The sequence below is a fragment of the Lipotes vexillifer genome, unplaced genomic scaffold (genome assembly GCF_000442215.2).
Source record: "Lipotes vexillifer unplaced genomic scaffold, Lipotes_vexillifer_v1.1 scaffold602, whole genome shotgun sequence".
Lineage (NCBI taxonomy): Eukaryota > Metazoa > Chordata > Mammalia > Artiodactyla > Lipotidae > Lipotes > Lipotes vexillifer.
Window position 1 is genome coordinate 1,170,891 of NW_006790307.1, and position 18,201 is coordinate 1,189,091.

The 18,201-nt window shown below is 46.1% G+C and overlaps 1 protein-coding gene across 2 annotated transcripts in view; it reads left to right on the forward strand.

Annotated features, from left to right (window-relative positions):
- The window catches only part of BEST3 (bestrophin 3), a 52,200-nt gene extending 42,505 nt beyond the window's left edge, over positions 1-9,695 (forward strand). Inside the window, exon 10 of one of the 2 annotated variants that reach the window (XM_007463549.1) lies at positions 9,477-9,695. In XM_007463549.1, coding sequence (XP_007463611.1) covers positions 9,477-9,552 — 76 coding nt within the window. In that variant the 3' untranslated portion in view covers positions 9,553-9,695. Of the gene's footprint in view, positions 1-1,014; positions 1,946-9,476 lie in introns of those variants that run through there. The other variant, XM_007463548.1, reaches the window with a different exon arrangement.
- Positions 9,696-18,201: the final 8,506 nt, after the last annotated feature.

Here is an 18,201-nt window from a genome sequence, read left to right on the forward strand (position 1 = left end):
CTTCATGGATGTCCTCTTTCCCACAAGTACAGAAGTGCAAAGCATGGACCAGGAATGTCAACAAATGACCTCTGGGCAAGGACTGTATTTTACACATTATTTTGCTCCCGGGCTCTACCTCATCTCTTGACACCTATGTAGCAGACTTTATATAGAAGAGATTAAGAACAAAGGCTTTGGAATCAGACTTCTGGGTTTAGCCCTTACTAGCTACATAGCCTTAATGAATCTCTCAGGGCCTCAGTTTCCTCACCTGCAGAATGTGAATAATAATGATACTAACATACACGATTACTGTGATAACTGAATGAATTAATACATGGAAGGTGCACAGTCAGTAAATGTTAGCTGTTGCTTGGACTGTCTTGAATTTAGCTGTGATCCATTGTTTTGGGAGGTTATATGGGGTCCTGGGAAAACATGACTTTAGTTCACCTGTAACAAGGGAGAAAGAACACATACTATACCTTTTTTTTTTTAACGTCTAAGTCTCTAGATCAGTGATTCTCAAAATATGGGCTGGGGACCTCTGGAAATCCCCAAGAACCAAGACCCCAAGACCCAAGTCCTTAAGGTCAAAACTATTTTCATAATAACATGAAACTGTTATCCGCCTTTTTCACTCTTGTCCTTTTGTGAGGGTACGGTAGAATTTTCCAGAGGCTATGTAGTGATGTCATCACTTAGTTAACGGAATGTGTGCTTGTACATTCTTGTGTTTTTTCATATTCCTCAGTCATCATTTCTCACACAGTAAATAGCAATAGCTATAACCACATAAACAAATCTCGCCAGGGTACTCAGTAATTTTTTAGAAGTTTAAAAGGGTCCAGTGACCCAAAAGTTTGAGAACCTCTGCTAGATTATCTCCAGTTAAAGTCCCCGTCCCTCCACCCTTTCAAAATCTGTAATGTGAAAATACCGAACTCAGTCCTTAGCTTTGAGCCTCTGGCCCCAACACAAAGTTAGGCCCCTGAAGCTGCTCTGCCTGCATTCTGTCCTTGTGTGTTTCAGGCTGTCGGGGTCTGACCTGCCTGGCGAGGACTGGCTGTGGGATTACGAGAAGCATGGCCATCGCTGCTCCATGATTGGAAGAGTCAAGAGGTTCCTGAGCACCCACGAACGCGCCTCCAGCCCCAGGAGGAGAAGCTACAGGAGACAGGCCAGCGACAGCTCCACGTTCTTACCCCCGGGCGACCTCAGCCCAGCCAGGGACCTGCTGCACGTGCCCTCGAGAAGTCCCCACCATGCCTCAGCCACCTGGAAGCACCCCTGCACCCCAGAGGGGAGCCCCAAGCTGCACGCCAGCCTGGGAGAGCTGCCCACCATCCGACAGGCCAGCCTGACTCCACCGTCCAGTGTGACGGGCTACCCCACCAAAACGCCGCGGATCCCCGAGGTACTGGTCACAGCAGCCGAAGCGGCAGTGCCCAGGGCAGAGGATGACCACCACGACTCCACTGCCTCTATCCAGAGCTCTGACTTCACTGGGGTTCAGCCGAGCAGGACTGGGCAGCAGGAGGACCCTGTGGGGTCAGTCCCGTTCCCCTCAGAGAAAGGGGTACCTTCTAGGGACCCCAGTTCCCAGACTGTTCCAGCCAAAGCTGATAGAAACCTCCTCCAGTTTGCCTCTGAGGAGGACCCTCATGAGAGTGACAAGTCCCCAGAAAGGTGGAGGCTCCCGAGGTTGGTGGAGTCCAGCCGCACGTCCCTGGCAGGCCTAAGTCCGGATCCCGTAAGCCCTGAGCCGGTTCCTTTACTTGACACAGAAACATCCTCAGAGACCGGTGGAATCAACATTGTGGCTGGTTCTCGAGTCTCTCCTGATGTGCTGTATTTAATGGAAAACCTGGACACCAAGGAAACGGATATCATAGAGTTTAACCACGAGCAAACGGAGGAGTCACCCAGAGGAAGGCCAGAAAGTTCTAGGACCTGGTTCTAGCCTACATTCTTACTTTCCCAAAAGTTCAAGTATTAGTTCCAGAACATACCTGGGGGCTGGTCAATTTTTTTTTTTTAATGATCATACTGTATAAGCTACTTAAAACTTTGAAGGGCATTATGATCCTGACTTTTTGAGACCTGAGAAAATCAAACACATTCACGCCACCCACTACAAAGTGACTTTCATGGAAGTTACACAGACCACAGTAAGGTATCTTAACCAAATAAGGAACCTTAAATATATAAATATATATGCCTTATAAATTCATAGATTGTTAGCTTTGCAAAGGGCTTTATAGATCATTGTCCAATCCCCTAGTTTTGCCAATAGAGAAACAAAGGATTCTCTCTTCCCTTTTTTTTTTTTTTTTCCCCCTTTCTTCTTTTCTTTAGTTATAAAGACAGGCAGATGGATCATACGATGCCTCAAAAGCCCCTTCCTAATGCTGACTGCTTGTTTGAGGCTTTCTAACTATCTCACTCCACTTTCTATAACTCTTATCTTTCCTAATTCTTAAGCCTCATCAGCATCAGAAAGCTCCATCTCCCTTCAATTTCCTTTCCGACCTCCGACCTCCGGGACTTCATTTTTCTCTCTTCCCCCTTTATTCCCTCATCCTATGGTTCTTCTCGTCCCCCTAGTCTTGCTCCTTCTCCGGTGATTCTCATCCATCCCACCTTTCAGGCTGTAACATTTTCTCCTGCCAACTCTGTTGCTTACTTCTTGCCACAGTTTTAAAAGCACGAGGCATTGGCAAAGCCTCCTACAGAGCGATCAAAGTGTCAGTAAATGCAGCCGGGCTCCTCCCAGCCTCGCGGGAAGGGGCATGGGACCTGCTGTGTCCCCCATGCCCTCTCAGCCATGGCCGTCTCTCTCTGCATCCACTCTTAGGTCTTGAACACCGGAGAAGCCACGAGGGCATGAGACCTGCATAACCAAATGCTATGGAACCAAATAACAAGGTTTCAAACTGTTTCACTCAGACTCTTAAAGAAAAATCCCCATCGTGTCATGACATGGGACCAGTTACTGTGTCTGCCAGATTGTTTGGGATGAAGTAGGGTATTGGAGCCGGGAGGTTAAGGGGGTCCAGGACTGTATGATGGGGATGGGACATTGACTAACTTCCTCCAAGGAGTTCCTGGGTGGCTGTTTCTTGGCAGCTCCCAACTTTAACTGGAAGGCCATGCTGAAGAGTGTTGCTCTCACTATTTCTGTCATATGATGAAGCTTGACTACGAGCTCAAAAACAAAATAGCCCTAATTGCTACCACTTATTGAGTGTTCACAATAGCATGTAAAAAAAATCCCCTATTCTCCAGGATGCTGAGCTCTTTCATTCAGAAAGCTTGCCATTTCTCTTTGGGCTTCTATTTTTGTTTTGTTTCATATGCTTCCCAATGTCTACCACATCTTCCTTTTCTCCAGCGTTTTTCTCAAACCTTCACTCCCCACAGAAGCCAGCCTCATCATCATGGTGATGAATTCTGCTCCTATCCCATTTTATGTATCAATCTCCTCAATCAAAATATGGAACTAGAAAAAAAATCAATTGCCTTTGTTCTTTCCACTACAATTCTAGAGGATTTAGCACCTCTGGTTTGCAGTTGGAGGACGCTCTTAGGGCATCTAATCTCCCTAGACCTGGTCCTATATCAGTTAAGGGGGAATAATAACTACAACTGTAAAAACTTCCTAAGCAGGAGCCAGTTTAGAATCTAATTCCTTTTCCTCTTCACAATCATCAACACAAACATATGATCAACATCAGTCATTTTCTGAAGTGCTGTGGTATCAATAGGAATAAGTAAGGATCTTCCTCATTTTGTCTTATGTAATACTCTCAGGTAGACCCTCAATCCTTTCACATGCTTTCTTTCCTTTTTTCATAAATTTATTTATTTCTTAATTTTTGGCTGTGTTGTGTCTTCGTTGCTGCGCGCGGACTTTCTCTAGTTGCAGCGAGCGGGGGCTACTCTTCGTTGCAGTGTGTGGGCTTCTCACTGTGGTGGCTTCTCTTGTTGCGGAGGACAGGCTCTAGGCCCCCAGGTTTCAGTAGTTGTGGCATGCGGGCTCAGTAGTTGTGGCTCGTGGGCTCAGTAGTTGTGGCTCACAGGCTCTAGAGCGCAGGCTCAGTAGTTGTGGTGCACGGGCTTAGTTGCTCTGCGGCATGTAGGATCTTCCCGGACCAGGGTTCGAACCCATGTACCCTGCATTGGCAGGTGGATTCTTAACCACTGTGTCACCAGGGAAGTCCCCTCGCATGCTTTCTGTGTTTCTTAGTTCTGTGAACCCTAATTTTTAAGACAGTATTTATGGCAGTGGCTATTGAGTCAAAGGAACCAATTCAAGAATACCAGGATTGTTCTCCTATTGCAAATCTTAGAGAACCCTAGATGTGGCAAAAAGAAAACAGAAGCAATTACCCTGGAAAACAGAGGCACAAAAAAGACATCTGCCCTAAGTACCCTGTTAACTCTGTGTGGAGAGTCAGTTTTTGTGTTTTGTTTCTGAATTAGTTCAGAAAATGGGCCCAACTCTTCCTTTCACCACAAGTAGATTTGGCCAGATGGTTCCCTGGAACCATCTTTTCTGAACTTCTAGTTTTAGATATTTACATAACAGAAGCAGCAAAAGGAATGCTGTATCTTGTCTCCTGAAAGAGGATAAGAACATTTCTAAAATACCTTTTGTACAGAAAGCTGATGTGTTCCAAGTTCATTGTCTAGCTAATGGTTATTAACCTGAGGCACTTTTGTACCCAGGAAACATTTGGCAATGTCTGGAGACATTCTGGGTTGTCACACTGGGGAGCGTTACTGGCATCTAGTGGAAAGAGGCCAGGGATGTTGCTAAACATCCTGCAATGCACAGGACAGATAGGCACAACAACTGTGGAGCCCAAAAATAATCAGATTGGGAAATCTGACTTAGGCCAACAGGAAGGTGAAAATGAGACCACCACCAAGGAGATTAATGAAGAGAGATAATCCAGAGAAAGAAATAGAACTAAAAGAGAACAGATGAACCCAGCAACTGGCGAAATTCTTATTCTGTGTACAAGCTATGAACTAATCACCATTCCTCCCTCAATGCTAAAGGATCTGATATGTCAAATCCCGAAAAACTGGATGGAAACCCTGAGTTTCACCCTTAGAGAATTCCTTGGATGGCTCTTACCAGTAAGATTAATTAAACACCATTGCTATCATGACTATAATTTTCTGAGAATGTAGCTTATATAAAGGGTGACGACAATAGATTTTGCCAAATATTATGCAAGGGTTTGTGCCAATAAACTGCTAGACCATGGATAGACACCTGATCCAGCTTTGGCCTTTATATATGTCTTACTTAGGACCAAACAAATAAACCATGTCTTCTAGACGGATAATCTGGTACTTTATTTTTCAGTAGAAAATAGTTAAAATGGGTAGGATCAGTATACCTGCTCCCCATGGGCCAAGCAAACTCACGGATTCCTCCACCTCATGCATTCTCTAGCACTTCCAGGAGGCTAACATCAGAGGACTAGTGCAGTTCTGGATGATGTCACCAGTTGGACTTTTATTCATAATCATTCATGAAACATTAGCAATTACAGTTTCAGCTAAAACCGGGTGGGTGGGAGATCTGTCCCTCTCACCGTCCTCACCCATCTGTCACTCTTCTGCAGGTCTAAGTAAATATCAAAATGCCCTCTGAAGTTCAGCTGGTTTGCTTGTTTGTATGTCTGCTTGCTTCCTTTCATCCCCAATCTTGTTCCCCCTCCCAACCATTTTAGTTTGTTTAATGTAAAGCCCTTTATTTGCAGTCTTACAAAAGGTGTGTTACTGTTTTGTGTGCAAGTGTTCTTACCTTCTGTAAATGTTTATACTGTAGGCTTCATCTGTTTCTTTGTTGGTCTGTTTTTCACTCCATACCATGTTTTAACATCCTCCCAAGTTCCCTGTGTACGTCTCATCCATTGCTTCTAAGTCCGGCACGGTCTAAGATGTCTGGGAGCTGACTTATCCACTCCCCAGGTGGCCTCCACCCCCCACCCTCCACAGTAAGCACCTCAGAGGCATTCCTTTATGGCCCCGTAGGAGTTTCTTTGGGGTGTAAACCGATGAGCAGAGTCACTGGGTCACAGGGTGGGAATATATTTAACCTGACCGCTATTGCCAGATGGCGCTCCAGAGTAACGGCACCGATTGGCAGCCCCCCACCAATTGCACATCGTATCTCCACACCCCCTTCCCCACCACATGCCTGGCATCACCTAGGTTTTTAATTTTTCCAGTCTAACAAGTGTAAAGTGGCACCTTCTTGCTGTTTAACTGACATTTACCTGCCAATTATACATTACTGGTTACTGCATGGCAGTTATCTGATTCATTAATGACATCAAGTATCTCTTCATATACTTGTTCATTCTTCGGGGACTCCTCTTCTGAAAACTGCCTTTTCAAATTCTTTGCCCTTTTATCTAACGGGGATTCTATATCTTTCTTGTTTGTTTCTGGGAGTCCCTTTTATATTCCAGAACGACAGCAGACCCTTGTTAATTTTGGACGTTGCAATAGTCTTTTCCAGTTTTTTGTGTGTCTGTTAAAAGCGTCCATGGTATTGTTTGCTGTGAAATCCTTAACTGTGATATAATCAAGTTCATCCAGTTTTTTGTTTTACGTTTTTGAAAGTTTTTTGAAATCTTTCTCCGCATCATGTCACAATATTCTCCCACCCTTTTTTCTGTTATCTTTTTTTTTTTTTTTTTTTTTTTTTTTTGCGGTAAGCGGGCCTCTCACTGCTGTGGCCTCTCCTGTTGAGGACCATCAGGCTCCGGACGTGCAGGCTCAGCGGCCATGGCGCACGGGCCCAGCCGCTCCGCGGCATGTGGGATCTTCCCGGACCGGGGCACGAACCCGTGTCCCCTGCATCGGCAGGCGGACTCTCAACCACTGCGCCACCAGGGAAGCCCTCTGTTATCTTTATAATGTTAGGTAGGGATCTGGTTTATTTTTCTCCATAGAGTGAGCCAATTTCCCCCAATACTCCCTACTAAACAATCACATATAATAGGTTCTATATATTTCTCGTAAATCAGAGGCACTGGTTTGAAACAAAATAGCAATGGAGAGAACTGAAAGATAGAGTGGTATGAATGGGAAAAAAGAAAGCCGACCCTTAACCTCATAAAACTCATGCTCCTCCCCACTAAATAAAGTTTTCTCCTAAATGCATCCCCCTCTTGTTATCTTTCAACTAGATTTTTCCCCTTTGGTGCCTGGAGTGTGTAAACTCTTCCTACACACCTCTGCACAAAAGCCCACTAAAAATAGGCCACATCTCTTTGGTCAGGCTGAGATTAAACTGCAAGAGTAAAGCTTGATACATAAGGTGCTCTTGCTAAAGAAGAAAAGGCGATGGTGTCACAGGGATAGTCTGGAACCCTTCAACACTCAGAAGGAGGCAGGATCGAATCCACAGTGGTGGAGTCCACGACCAAACTATACTTAGGGCCCGGGATCAGAGAGGAGGAGGTGCTATGCTAGGAGGCCAGTGTCACTTGTCTCACTGGCTGAGACTGCCCTAGGCCTTTGGGACTTTCCCACAGTCTGTCTTTACTCTCCTGTAACAGGCTGTGCTCAAAGGTGGTGGATGTCAAGTATTTACTGCTACCCAGGCCCTGTCCTTAGGAATCAGCTGCCATGCTTCAGACAGTTGCAGATGGTTTCAGAAAAGAACTAATCTCACCTTCTCATTATTCCTCAAGAAACAAAGCTTTCCAAAATGGGCAGCATCCTTGACACTAATGATAAGCTTGTTATTCATACACATGGTCAGGGGACCCTACAAACTCCAAAGGGAAAAGCACTTTTCAAGATTAGAAAACACCTTCGAACAAAGGATCAGTCATATTTCTCCCAGTGAAAGTGGAGTTTGATTACTTTCATCACGAAAGAATGTGAGAACACAGGCCATTTCCTGAATGACACACTCACCTGTCTTCAATGTAAGTTTGCCCCCCCGGTCCCCGTTCAGAGGCTATATACCAAGGAAGAAGGTTCGGGTTTAGCTGTGACAGGTCAGTCTCGTAGGCAGAGTGGAAACGGGGCGTATGCTGACCTGTCCTAGGAGGCAGCCATGCCCTGCCCGTTGGGATGTAAGCTCCATTCACTGTCTTATTCAACCAGTGTATCCCCATGCTTACAACAGTGTCTGAAATGACTCAAAAAAAAATTTTTTTTATTTAAAAAATAATAAAAATATAAAAAACCTTAGCTGAATGAATGCTTGAAATAAAGAAAAAAATGAATGAATGAATAAACCAAATTAGACCTGGATCTACAGTTAGGGAAACTGAAAATCTCAGTCAAATGCGACCACAACCTTAGCTGTGTGGACTCAATCAAGTTACTCAGACCTTGGGACTTCATCTTGTTCAGCTCTGAAATGAGTGGTTGGACTAAGTGATTTAAGGTCCCTCTCAAAGGCTGGTTCCAATAACATTTCTGAAGATTCTATACACAGGGAGGAAGGAAGAGACATTCACGATGAATATTAAGAAAATGGACCCAAGTGGCAGAAAGAAACAAAAAGGGGAGTGGGGTGAGTGAGAGGAGAATTAACACCTGTTGGGTACTTGGGGTGTGCCTGGTGTTTCACATACATCATTTCAATCGACCCTCACAAGGTACTACTACCCATTGTGTAGGAAGAAACAGAGAAGTTAAATAACTTGCCAGGGGTTTCACAACAGTTCAAATTTCAATCTGGGATTTCAACCTAGGTCTCTAAGGTGCATTGCTGATTCTACTACCCTATTCTGCATCCAAAAACCAATGAACTAGGGGAGGACAGAAATTTCTGTATGTAGTTGAGCAGTCAATTGCCATAACCACTCGAGCAGCCCCACTGACAGCCTTCAGAGACTAGTGGGGAACCTTGGGAGCCAGCTTTTATTGAACACCTATTATGCGCCAAATGCTACGGTTTAAATGCTGTACATACATTATCATATCTAGTTCTCTTAACAAACTGTGAGGTGTCACTATGCTCGTTTTACAGATAAGGTAACTGAGGTCCAGGGAAGTGAAACAGTGTACTCATGTCACAGAGCTGTTAATGGGCAGAGGAAGGATGCAAAATCAGGTCTGTACATAAACTATGAAGCAAATACATTGTTTCCCTAAAGAATAGCCCAACCCTAGAGCCTATTTCTCTGTAAACACCTTCCCTGCAATCAAACCTGCCTGCATGATCCCTGCCTTCACTGAAACAAGCTTAAACTCTTGTCTACAATCTAGGATTGTACTTTGCCACTAGTCAAAGCCTGAAACAAGTGTATGGATACAGTGCAAGACTGCCAATTCCTTCTTCTCTGCGCACATGTGAGGTGTATATGTGTATCCTTCCGAATGCTGAAATCATATTGAATGTGTGTGACCCATATGAATTCAGCTAAGTGAGCTTGGCAAAGGAAAGAGAAGCACTGTGTACACACATAAAGGAAAGACCCCCCTTACTTTCACCCTCTCCCCAGGGAACACAGCCCTCAGAGCGAGTGGGAAATGCAAGATGTAAAGCCCACTCGATCAGCCCCAATTCCAATGTGCTGAGAGTGATTCCGGTGCTTAAAGGCACAGCACTAGAATTTCCCAAACAACTTGGCTCCTAAACACAAGCCAGCCATTTCATCTGCTGTTCAACAGAAAGACTTCCAACAACTTTTAGCATCCAGGCATGTGGACTTCCTGAAAAAGTACTAATAAAGTGCCTGACGTGTAACCTCCCTAAGAGATTTTCAATGGTAATTTTCACTCTACCAGTGTTCTCCTTGTTTGCGGACTTTAGGGCCTAAACTCTGTGTAAGGTCACTGTGACATGTTCATTGCCCAAGTGTTTATACTGGGGCATCCTGGAAGTATCAGTTTCCATGAAGAGAAAGTACACCAGTAGAAACAAAGTAATTTTATTGAATCTGGTTTTTTGTCTTTTTTTTTTACATTAAGTGGAATAATGTTTACTAATAAGCTCCTTTACTTAGCAGTCTGAGACAAAGTTAGACTCACAGCTTTGGTCTGCGGTGGGAAGTGGTGGTTGGTGGTCTGAGTCTGACTTTCTGATAGCTCTTGCTTGGCCAGGATTCTCCAATTTACCACCGTCTCCACCACTCCCCATTGCCCTATGCTAGGCCCACTTCAATCAGTTGTGTTGCCTATTTGGCCCTGGTGGGTAAGTTGAGTGTGCAGTTCTTTTACTAAAGCATCACCAGCTCCATGGAGACCTCAACCACTGTGAGTTCCCTAAACTGTGCAGAGAGGGAAAGAATAAGAAGATGCAAAGCCAATAATCTCAGAGCATCTTTCTACGGATTGCTATAGACTCCAGCAGCCCCATGCTGCCAATCAGGCATGTTAAACCTGCATTCATTTCTTTTCTGACCTGTGTCTCCGGGAGAACTGTACAGTCTCAGTATTCTCCCTGGCTCAACAACAGTGCGGATCACTCGAGATGCAAGGACTCATGACACTAACCAACCTTGTTTGACAGGCCCCACTGGCAGCAGGCCTTGTAGGGCTGTCACATCCCAGACGACCCAAGAACAGCATGTCATTTCTGTGTCATTCCCACTGGAGAAACCCGAGCCTCTCCACTGGGGTTTGCGTAGCTGCAGCTGCTGGTCACAGTCACCAGCAGGCTGGTTGTCACTGTCTATGGGCAGAGGCAGCCTGGAGCCCTCCTGCTATTTCCAGCCATCGACCTCAGGACCCATCAGTCACTCTGAGGTCAGCTCCAGAGCAAGCGGCACGGAGCACTGAATAACAGGGGCTGCTCCACAGGGAGGGGAGGGGAGAGGATGTGTAATTTTTAAAAGCCAACTTCACTCTCCCAAGGAAAAGGGCAAGTCAGTATGTGGGAGAAGGAGAAACAGCTAAGCCATAGTTGGTAAAGCCTGCTGGAGTAGGGGCAAGCGATGGCGGGGAAGCAGATCACATCCACTCCCTGCCTGGGAAATAAAACCTCTAAAAGCCGTAAAGGCAACGGATAAAAGACCGGATGTCCGGAGAAGCACCAAATACGAGAGAAAAGAACACTCCCCTGTTCGTAGTGCTTTCCCAGAAGGGCACTGGCTTGTGTTTTAGCCAATACCAAGTCCAGGGTCGCTTTCCTCAGAATATACTCTAAGGGATACTCAGAGAGTCTGCGGGAGGAGCCCTGAGGAGTTTGAGAACAAAGAGTAGAAAGCCCAGCGTCAGATTAGAAGTGACCCTCTCCCTCTGTCCCATCAGCCTCTATGGGGGTCAGCCCCACAGCCAGCAGGGCTGTTCTGGAAGCTTCCTCACCCATTACCCAAGGCCGAGGGGGTCGATGCCACCCCCACGCACAGCTCTTGCAAACCCCACCCTGTTGTTACCCCATCAAACATGTAGTACAATTCTGATATAAACACAGCTCCTAAGATCCAGAGCCATCCAGAGTTGGTGGTGACATCTAGAACTTGAAAGCTGCGGATACACACAATCCCATCCCTCAGGGCCTCCTGGAATCAAAAAGAGCAGACGTGGGTCATGTGGGCATCACAGCCACCCTGCATCCACAACATGAGGCTGGCTGGGTACCAAGCTCACACCTTTCTAATGTGGTGTTCAGCAGACAGGGTGCACTTCTTGGTCACTGGTAAAGGTTAAGTAAGTCATTCATTTTTTGTGGTCCACACTATACCAAGGGTGCAGAAAACAAAGTGAGCTCTTGTTTTTACTTTATGTTCCACTGATAAAACTAAACTTCAAGTGTGGCCTAGTCAACCTGTGTTAAGAAGAGAACATAGAGAGTAAGAATATGAGCTTTTGGACTCAGATTACATGGGTTCAAATCCCAGATCCACCACTATCTGTGAAGTTACCTAACCTTGTTGTGACTTGGTTTCCTCACAGATAAAATGGGGATAATAGTAATCCCTATTATTGTGAGTATTAAATGGGTTAGTACATACAAAACTCATAGTACATTGCCTATCATATAGTAAGCACTTGATGAATGTTTGCTCTCATTATTATATCATCATGTTATTAAATAGCATGGTGATTAAGAACTGGGGTAGCGGGTTCTAGTCAGGCTCAGACACTTACTAACTGTGCAACCTGGTCAAGCTACTCAATGTGCCTTGGCCCTAATTTCATCAACTGTAAAATGACATTCATGCCAGTACCTTCCTCATCGGGTTGTTTTAACAATTAAATGAAATACTTTACTTAAAGCAATTAATTCAGGGTCTGGTGCAAAGTTATGGCCCAATAATTGTTAACTATCTTTATTATTATTTAAAGAAATGGGCCTGACTTCAGAACAAAAGTAAGATTTGAGAATGTTTAAGGTTTCTTCCCCGAAGCACAAAAATGACTCTTTTGCTGAGTCAAAGATCTAGGTACATAATTTCTTAAATTTTCTGCCTTAAGCCCATTTGATAAAACAGCATGTAGCAAACTCCACTTGCAAAGGCAAAGGCCACAGAGAGGGATGAAAGCGGGGGCATTCCCTAGCAGCCCAAAATGGGGAAAGGGTGTCCCACACAACCTCCCAGGCCCGCCCGGTACCCCCAGGGCTGTGGGTGGCCCGGACCCTCCTTACACTTTGAACAGCAGGCCCACACAGCCTCGGTAATCCCAGGGGCATCACCAGACTGGGGCTGAGGACAGCCCATCTCACACACTTATTTCTTAAAATCTCTGTTAACATTTAAAATCTCTTCCAAATAGGTTGGGTTTTTTGTTTTTTATTTATTTATTGGCTGCGTTTGGTCTTCATTGCTGCGTGAGGGCTTTCTCTACTTGTGGCAAGCGGGGGCTACTCTTTGTTGCAGTGCATGAGCTTCTCATTGCGGTGGCTTCTCTTGTTGCAGAGCACGGGCACTAGGCGCGTGGGCTTCAGTAGTTGTGGTGTGCAGGCTCAGTAGTTGTGGCTCATGGGCTCTAGAGCGCAGGCGTCAGTAGTTGTGGCATGCGGGCTCAGTAGTTGTGGCTTGAGGGCTCTAGAGTGCAGGCTCACCAGTTGTGGCCCACGGGCTTAGTTGCTATGCAGCATGTGGGATCTTCCCAGACCAGGGCTCGAATCCGTGTCCCCTGCATTGGCAGGTGGACTCTCAACCACTGCTCCACCAGGGAAGCCCCAAATAGTTGTTTATCGAAGAGAACAACCAAGAAATCGGCAGCTAAGAGGCTTATCAGGAGGGAAAATGCAATAAAGATGAGTGTGTTATCTGAGATCAAGGAGGTGACTGAACAAGCTCCTTCCCGTCCCGGGTGAGCCGGTGCCTGGGGATGTTAGCCAGGTGAGGGAGGTAGATCAGGATGGGGACAAAGAAGGCAAGGCTGCAGCAAAAGAAGCCTAATGCCCCAGTCTGAGCGGAGCTGGGGGCTTCAGCCTCATCATATCTTGGGGCCCCTCAGATCTAGCTGTTCCTCTCTTTTTGAATCAATGGGACATTATTGAATAGAGAGTCTCTTCATCTGCAGGACACCAGGGAACAGACCTCAGAGGCTGCTGATAGCCCACTGGCACCAGGCTGGTGACAGTAAATGCATTCATGTTGGGTCTCTATGCCATTGATCTGCCAGTTCCCAGAACCTTGGGGTGGAAAGGAAATTTTGGCATCACCTAGTCCGGTGCCCCGCTGTGTGATAGAATTCTCCCTACAATATCCCTGCCAAGATTCATCCAGCCGGATCCCTCAAATGAAAGACAGTGCACCTCCGCAAAGCGAGCCACTGTACACGCTGGAACATCACACTCGGGAAATGGCCTTCCCCACCCTGGAAGGAAAGCTGCAACCAGATCCCGCTGGTTCTCAGTCTGCCTCTGGGTCCATATACACCTAAGCAGTTCATCCTCCATGCTTGGGACTAGCCCCAGACATCTGAAGAATATGCCATTATGGTGCATCTATACAAGCTCCCAGAGCGCGCGCGCGCACACACACACACACACACACACACACACACACACACACACACACACACGGTGTTTTCTTGAGACCAAATCTTGCCAAACCAAGACCCAAATTGTCCTTTGCATCTCATGATCTTGAGTCCCTTCACATCCTGATCTCTCTCTACTGGATGTGTCATAATTTCACAATGGCTCTACTCCAATGTGTGCCCAGAAGCGAGCGCAACACTCCTCATATTTTTGTGTGTTTTGCTCTTCACCAGTGCACAGCAGAGCAGCATAGTCAGCTTCCTTGCCATAGACACTTGGCTTCTCTTCATGTAGCCCGGTGATGGAGGGATTGAGTCTGTTGTGTTCACTGCTCTACCTGCCCACCCCCCCAGAGATGAGTCCACTGTCTGGCACTGGGTGGACACTCAAGGAGTACTTGTTTAGTAAATGAATGACATTTTGAGAATACAGGCTCACTCTTTGTTTTGTTTTTGTTGTAGTAGTAGTTGGTACTTGTTGTTAATAGTCAGGAGGAACAGTTTTATTTCATGTATATTAAACCCCATCCAAGAAGACAATCAAACAGACAACTGGATAGACAGACAAGTCTGGAGCTTAGAAGAGAGGTCAGGGCTGGAGAGAGGTCGTGGAGTCACCAACTCACAGAAAATGAAGCCACGTTACTACATGAAATTGCCTAGGAATTTAACTAATCCGGGATTCTACCCTCTTTCCATGTGGCCTCCCAGAGTCAGCGACCAGTAAAACAGAGAATTTGGGCTTCTCCTCTGTCCACCACACCCAACTTGCCTCTGTCAGGCCCGCTCACCTTCCCGCCATCCACCCTCACCACCCCCAGGAGGTCCCTGTCAAGTACTGAAGGGAAAACGTCTGCCCTCCTTGTCTGTGGGAACTCCAGAGGAAAGATCTGAATGCCATGTGCATTTCTGGGAGTGACGACGTAGTCAGTTTCCACCACTGCTAGAGAAAGTCAGCCCTTCCAACTCTAAAGCTGATATCTTTCTCAGCACATGGCCGGAAACGTAGAGATCAACAAGGGAGGAAGGGGCATCTGTGTGCTTTCTTCTCACATCTACCTACCTAGGACAGGCACACAACACTGGAATCCTGGTGTCCCATGAAACACCGTATCCCCAGGCAGACTCCCAGAGCCAGGAGTGCCCTCTGGTGGTCATAATAACACTGACGATTATGAGAATAACTAACACCATGAGCTAGTTAGCCAGTGATCAGAATAACTGACACTTACCAGGAGCATTTACCATGAGCCAGACCTAATAAAAATTACCCAGATTAACCCATTCACTGCTCATCCTAATCTTATGAAGTCCTACTATTCTACTGTTTTCCCCGTTTTACAAAGGAGAAATTGATCAAAGCAATCAGGTGATTTACTAAAAGTCACCATGGGCGGAGGAGGTTGGCTGGTCTCCTCCTGGGCATCTATCCCCTTCTAACTCCTAAAGAAAGACATAAGCCATCCTAGAACTTAAGGGGGAATTTAAATATCTATGTTTTTCATTTAAAAGTAAACACATTACATATTTTGGAAAAATAGGAAAGAAAAATAAAGTGCCTATTATAAAAACCATATCAGCACTTTAAAAATGCTTTCTTTCAATGTTTTTTTTTATCCTTTTCATCTTTTTTTCCCTTAATTATGAGCAAGGTATAATATAAATTCTTCATTGAAGAATATTCTTTTTTTAAACATTTATTTATTTTATTTTTTGGCTGCGTTGGGTCTTCGTTGCGGCATGCAGGATTTCTCTCTAGTTGCGGTGAGCAGGGGCTACTCTTTGTTGCAGTGTGCGGGCTTCTCACTGCGGTGGCTTCTCTTGTTGCGGAGCACAGGCTCTAGGTATGCAGGCTTCAGTAGTTGCAGCAATGCAGCCTCAGTAGTTGCGGCACACAGGCTCAGTAGTTGTGGCTCGCAGGCTCTAGAGCACAGGCTCAGTAATTGTGGCGCACGGGCTTAGTTGCTCCGCAGCATGTGGGATCTTCCTGGACCAGGGATCAAACCCGTGTCCCCTGCATTGGCAGGCAGATTCTTAACCACTGTGCCACCAGGGAAGTCCCAAAAGGTTTGGATTTTTGTTTTTGTTTTTTGGCCGTGCTGCAGAGCTTGCAGGACCTTAGCTCCCCGACAAGGCATGGAACCCGGGCCCCTGCAGTGAAAGTGCTGAGTCATAACCACTGGACTTCCAGGGAATTCCCTGAAGAATATTCTTTAAGATTTTTTTTCCTTCAAGAATTTTCTGTTCTAAGATGTGAGTTTCACATTTTTTAGTCAAAGCAACAGGTATTTACTTGGACATCCAGCAAGAGTCTGACCTAGAGCTCCCAGCCAGGAGTTCTGTAATACCCCAGCCTGCCCTGGGGCACTACCCAGAGAGCCAGGGTTGCTATGGAGACTGAGGTAGCATGAAACCTCAGGACAGGTCACAGGTTCAGTCTTCTGAACGCACTGCCCTCAGGGGAGGTGTCCCAGAGGGAACTCTGCAGACTGTAGCTGACTCACTTCTGTCAGCACAGAGGCTCAGACCATGGAGAGCCCCAGGGCAGCCATCCACAGGACCTAGGATTCTTGGGAAGTTTTCCTCTGGCCACCATAGTGACATGGCTCTGTGGCAGCCTTCTCATGAACCTGTTCCATTTTTCTGCACTGTTTCTTGAAAAGCGCCTTCCCCTCACCAGAAGCCTCTGTGCCTCTACCTTAGAACTAAGATACTCCCTACGAATACAGTCCCTGCGGGGCCTCCAGAGTCAGACTCTCAACTCTGTCACTTACTAGCTCCATGATCTGGGTGCCAACTTAACCTCTCAGACCTGTTTCCTCATCTGGAAAATGAGGATAATAATTGTTCATACTCACAGAGCTGTCAGGAAAAGTAAATAGCCATTTAGTTGAGTACTGAGCACACAGAAAGACCTCAGTGTATGGTGGCTGTTGTTGTAGAAACCTTCTACAGAGAGCTAGTGAAGGAGGGTGTAGAGCAGCTGTCTGTGCAGTGGGTAGCTGGACACCACATGTAAACAACTAGTCATTCACCTGGCATGTCCAGATTCCTGCATCCTCTTAGCTCTGTGCAAGTGCCAGGGGAGCAGAGACACTGCCTGAGTTCTCTCTTGCTCCCCTCACCTCTCTCCCCTCCTTCCTGTGCCATTTCCCAAGAATACAGATGGACCATACCAGGGGTAATACTCAAATTATGTAAAGACTCAGACTGCAGCAATATGGTGCCAGCCATGGAGCTGAAACAGGGTCTTGGGAGCTTCCTGTTGTACCAGGTGTTACCACCTTGTTTCCTGGATTGTGGGGAGGTGAGGGGTCCTAGGACAGGGGCCAGGGAAACTGGAGCAATGGAGAGAATACTTAGCAGCCTCTGGGAAAGGGTTCTTTACCAGCTGATATGGAAATATCAGTTTACATTTTAACAACCAATATGGCCAAACCATCATGTACCAACTGATTTACCCCCAGGTGAGACCCTGGGATGGTCATTGTGGGACACCCCTGAAGAACACAGAGACCAGAGACTGTGTTAAGCCCATCTGGGGCCCATGCCTTGTTGCAGAGTAAGTGAGTTGGGGAAAAGGACTTCATTGCCCAAGAGTCTACTCAAGTGCTACAACTCCCCTATCCATGTCATTCCTTACTGCATGCCTTGCTGAAGCAATAGGATGAAGGGACCCAGAAGTTGGATGATCCTAAGTCAAACACCATTGTGAATTTCTGCAGTCGGGTGTCAAGGCTGACAACCCCAGAGACTGGGCCTGTAAGAAGAATACACCAAACTCATATTGCAGCCCAATACCAGCCCCTTACGCTCATTCAGTCTTTCATTCCACTAATACTCATTAAGTCCACGTCCTGTGGGCTGGGCATACGTCAGTGAGCAAGACCCATAGGGTATCTGCACTCGTGGAGCCAGACATAAAACTATAATACAGGGTGACAAGAGCTACAATAGGGAAAAGAGAAGGTGCTAAGGCAGCAAAGGAGTGCACCTAACCCAGAAGTCTCACTGCAGGAAGTAATGTCTAAGACAAGACCTGAGGGTAGAGTGGAAGCTAGCCAGATGAAGAGGTGGGGGAAGCACGGAGCAGCATGTGCAAAGACCAGAGATTGGCTGAGCCCTCAGCAGAACAAAACAGTTGACCTGGACTTCAATATAATCATGTTAATGTGTCAAGTTTGGGGTGCAATTAGTTCTAACACGTGGGCCTGGCTTATTGTTTAACTAGAGAATGGTTTGGGAAGACTGTAACCCTGTAAATCTAAATTTCCAAACCAAAGGTGCAAG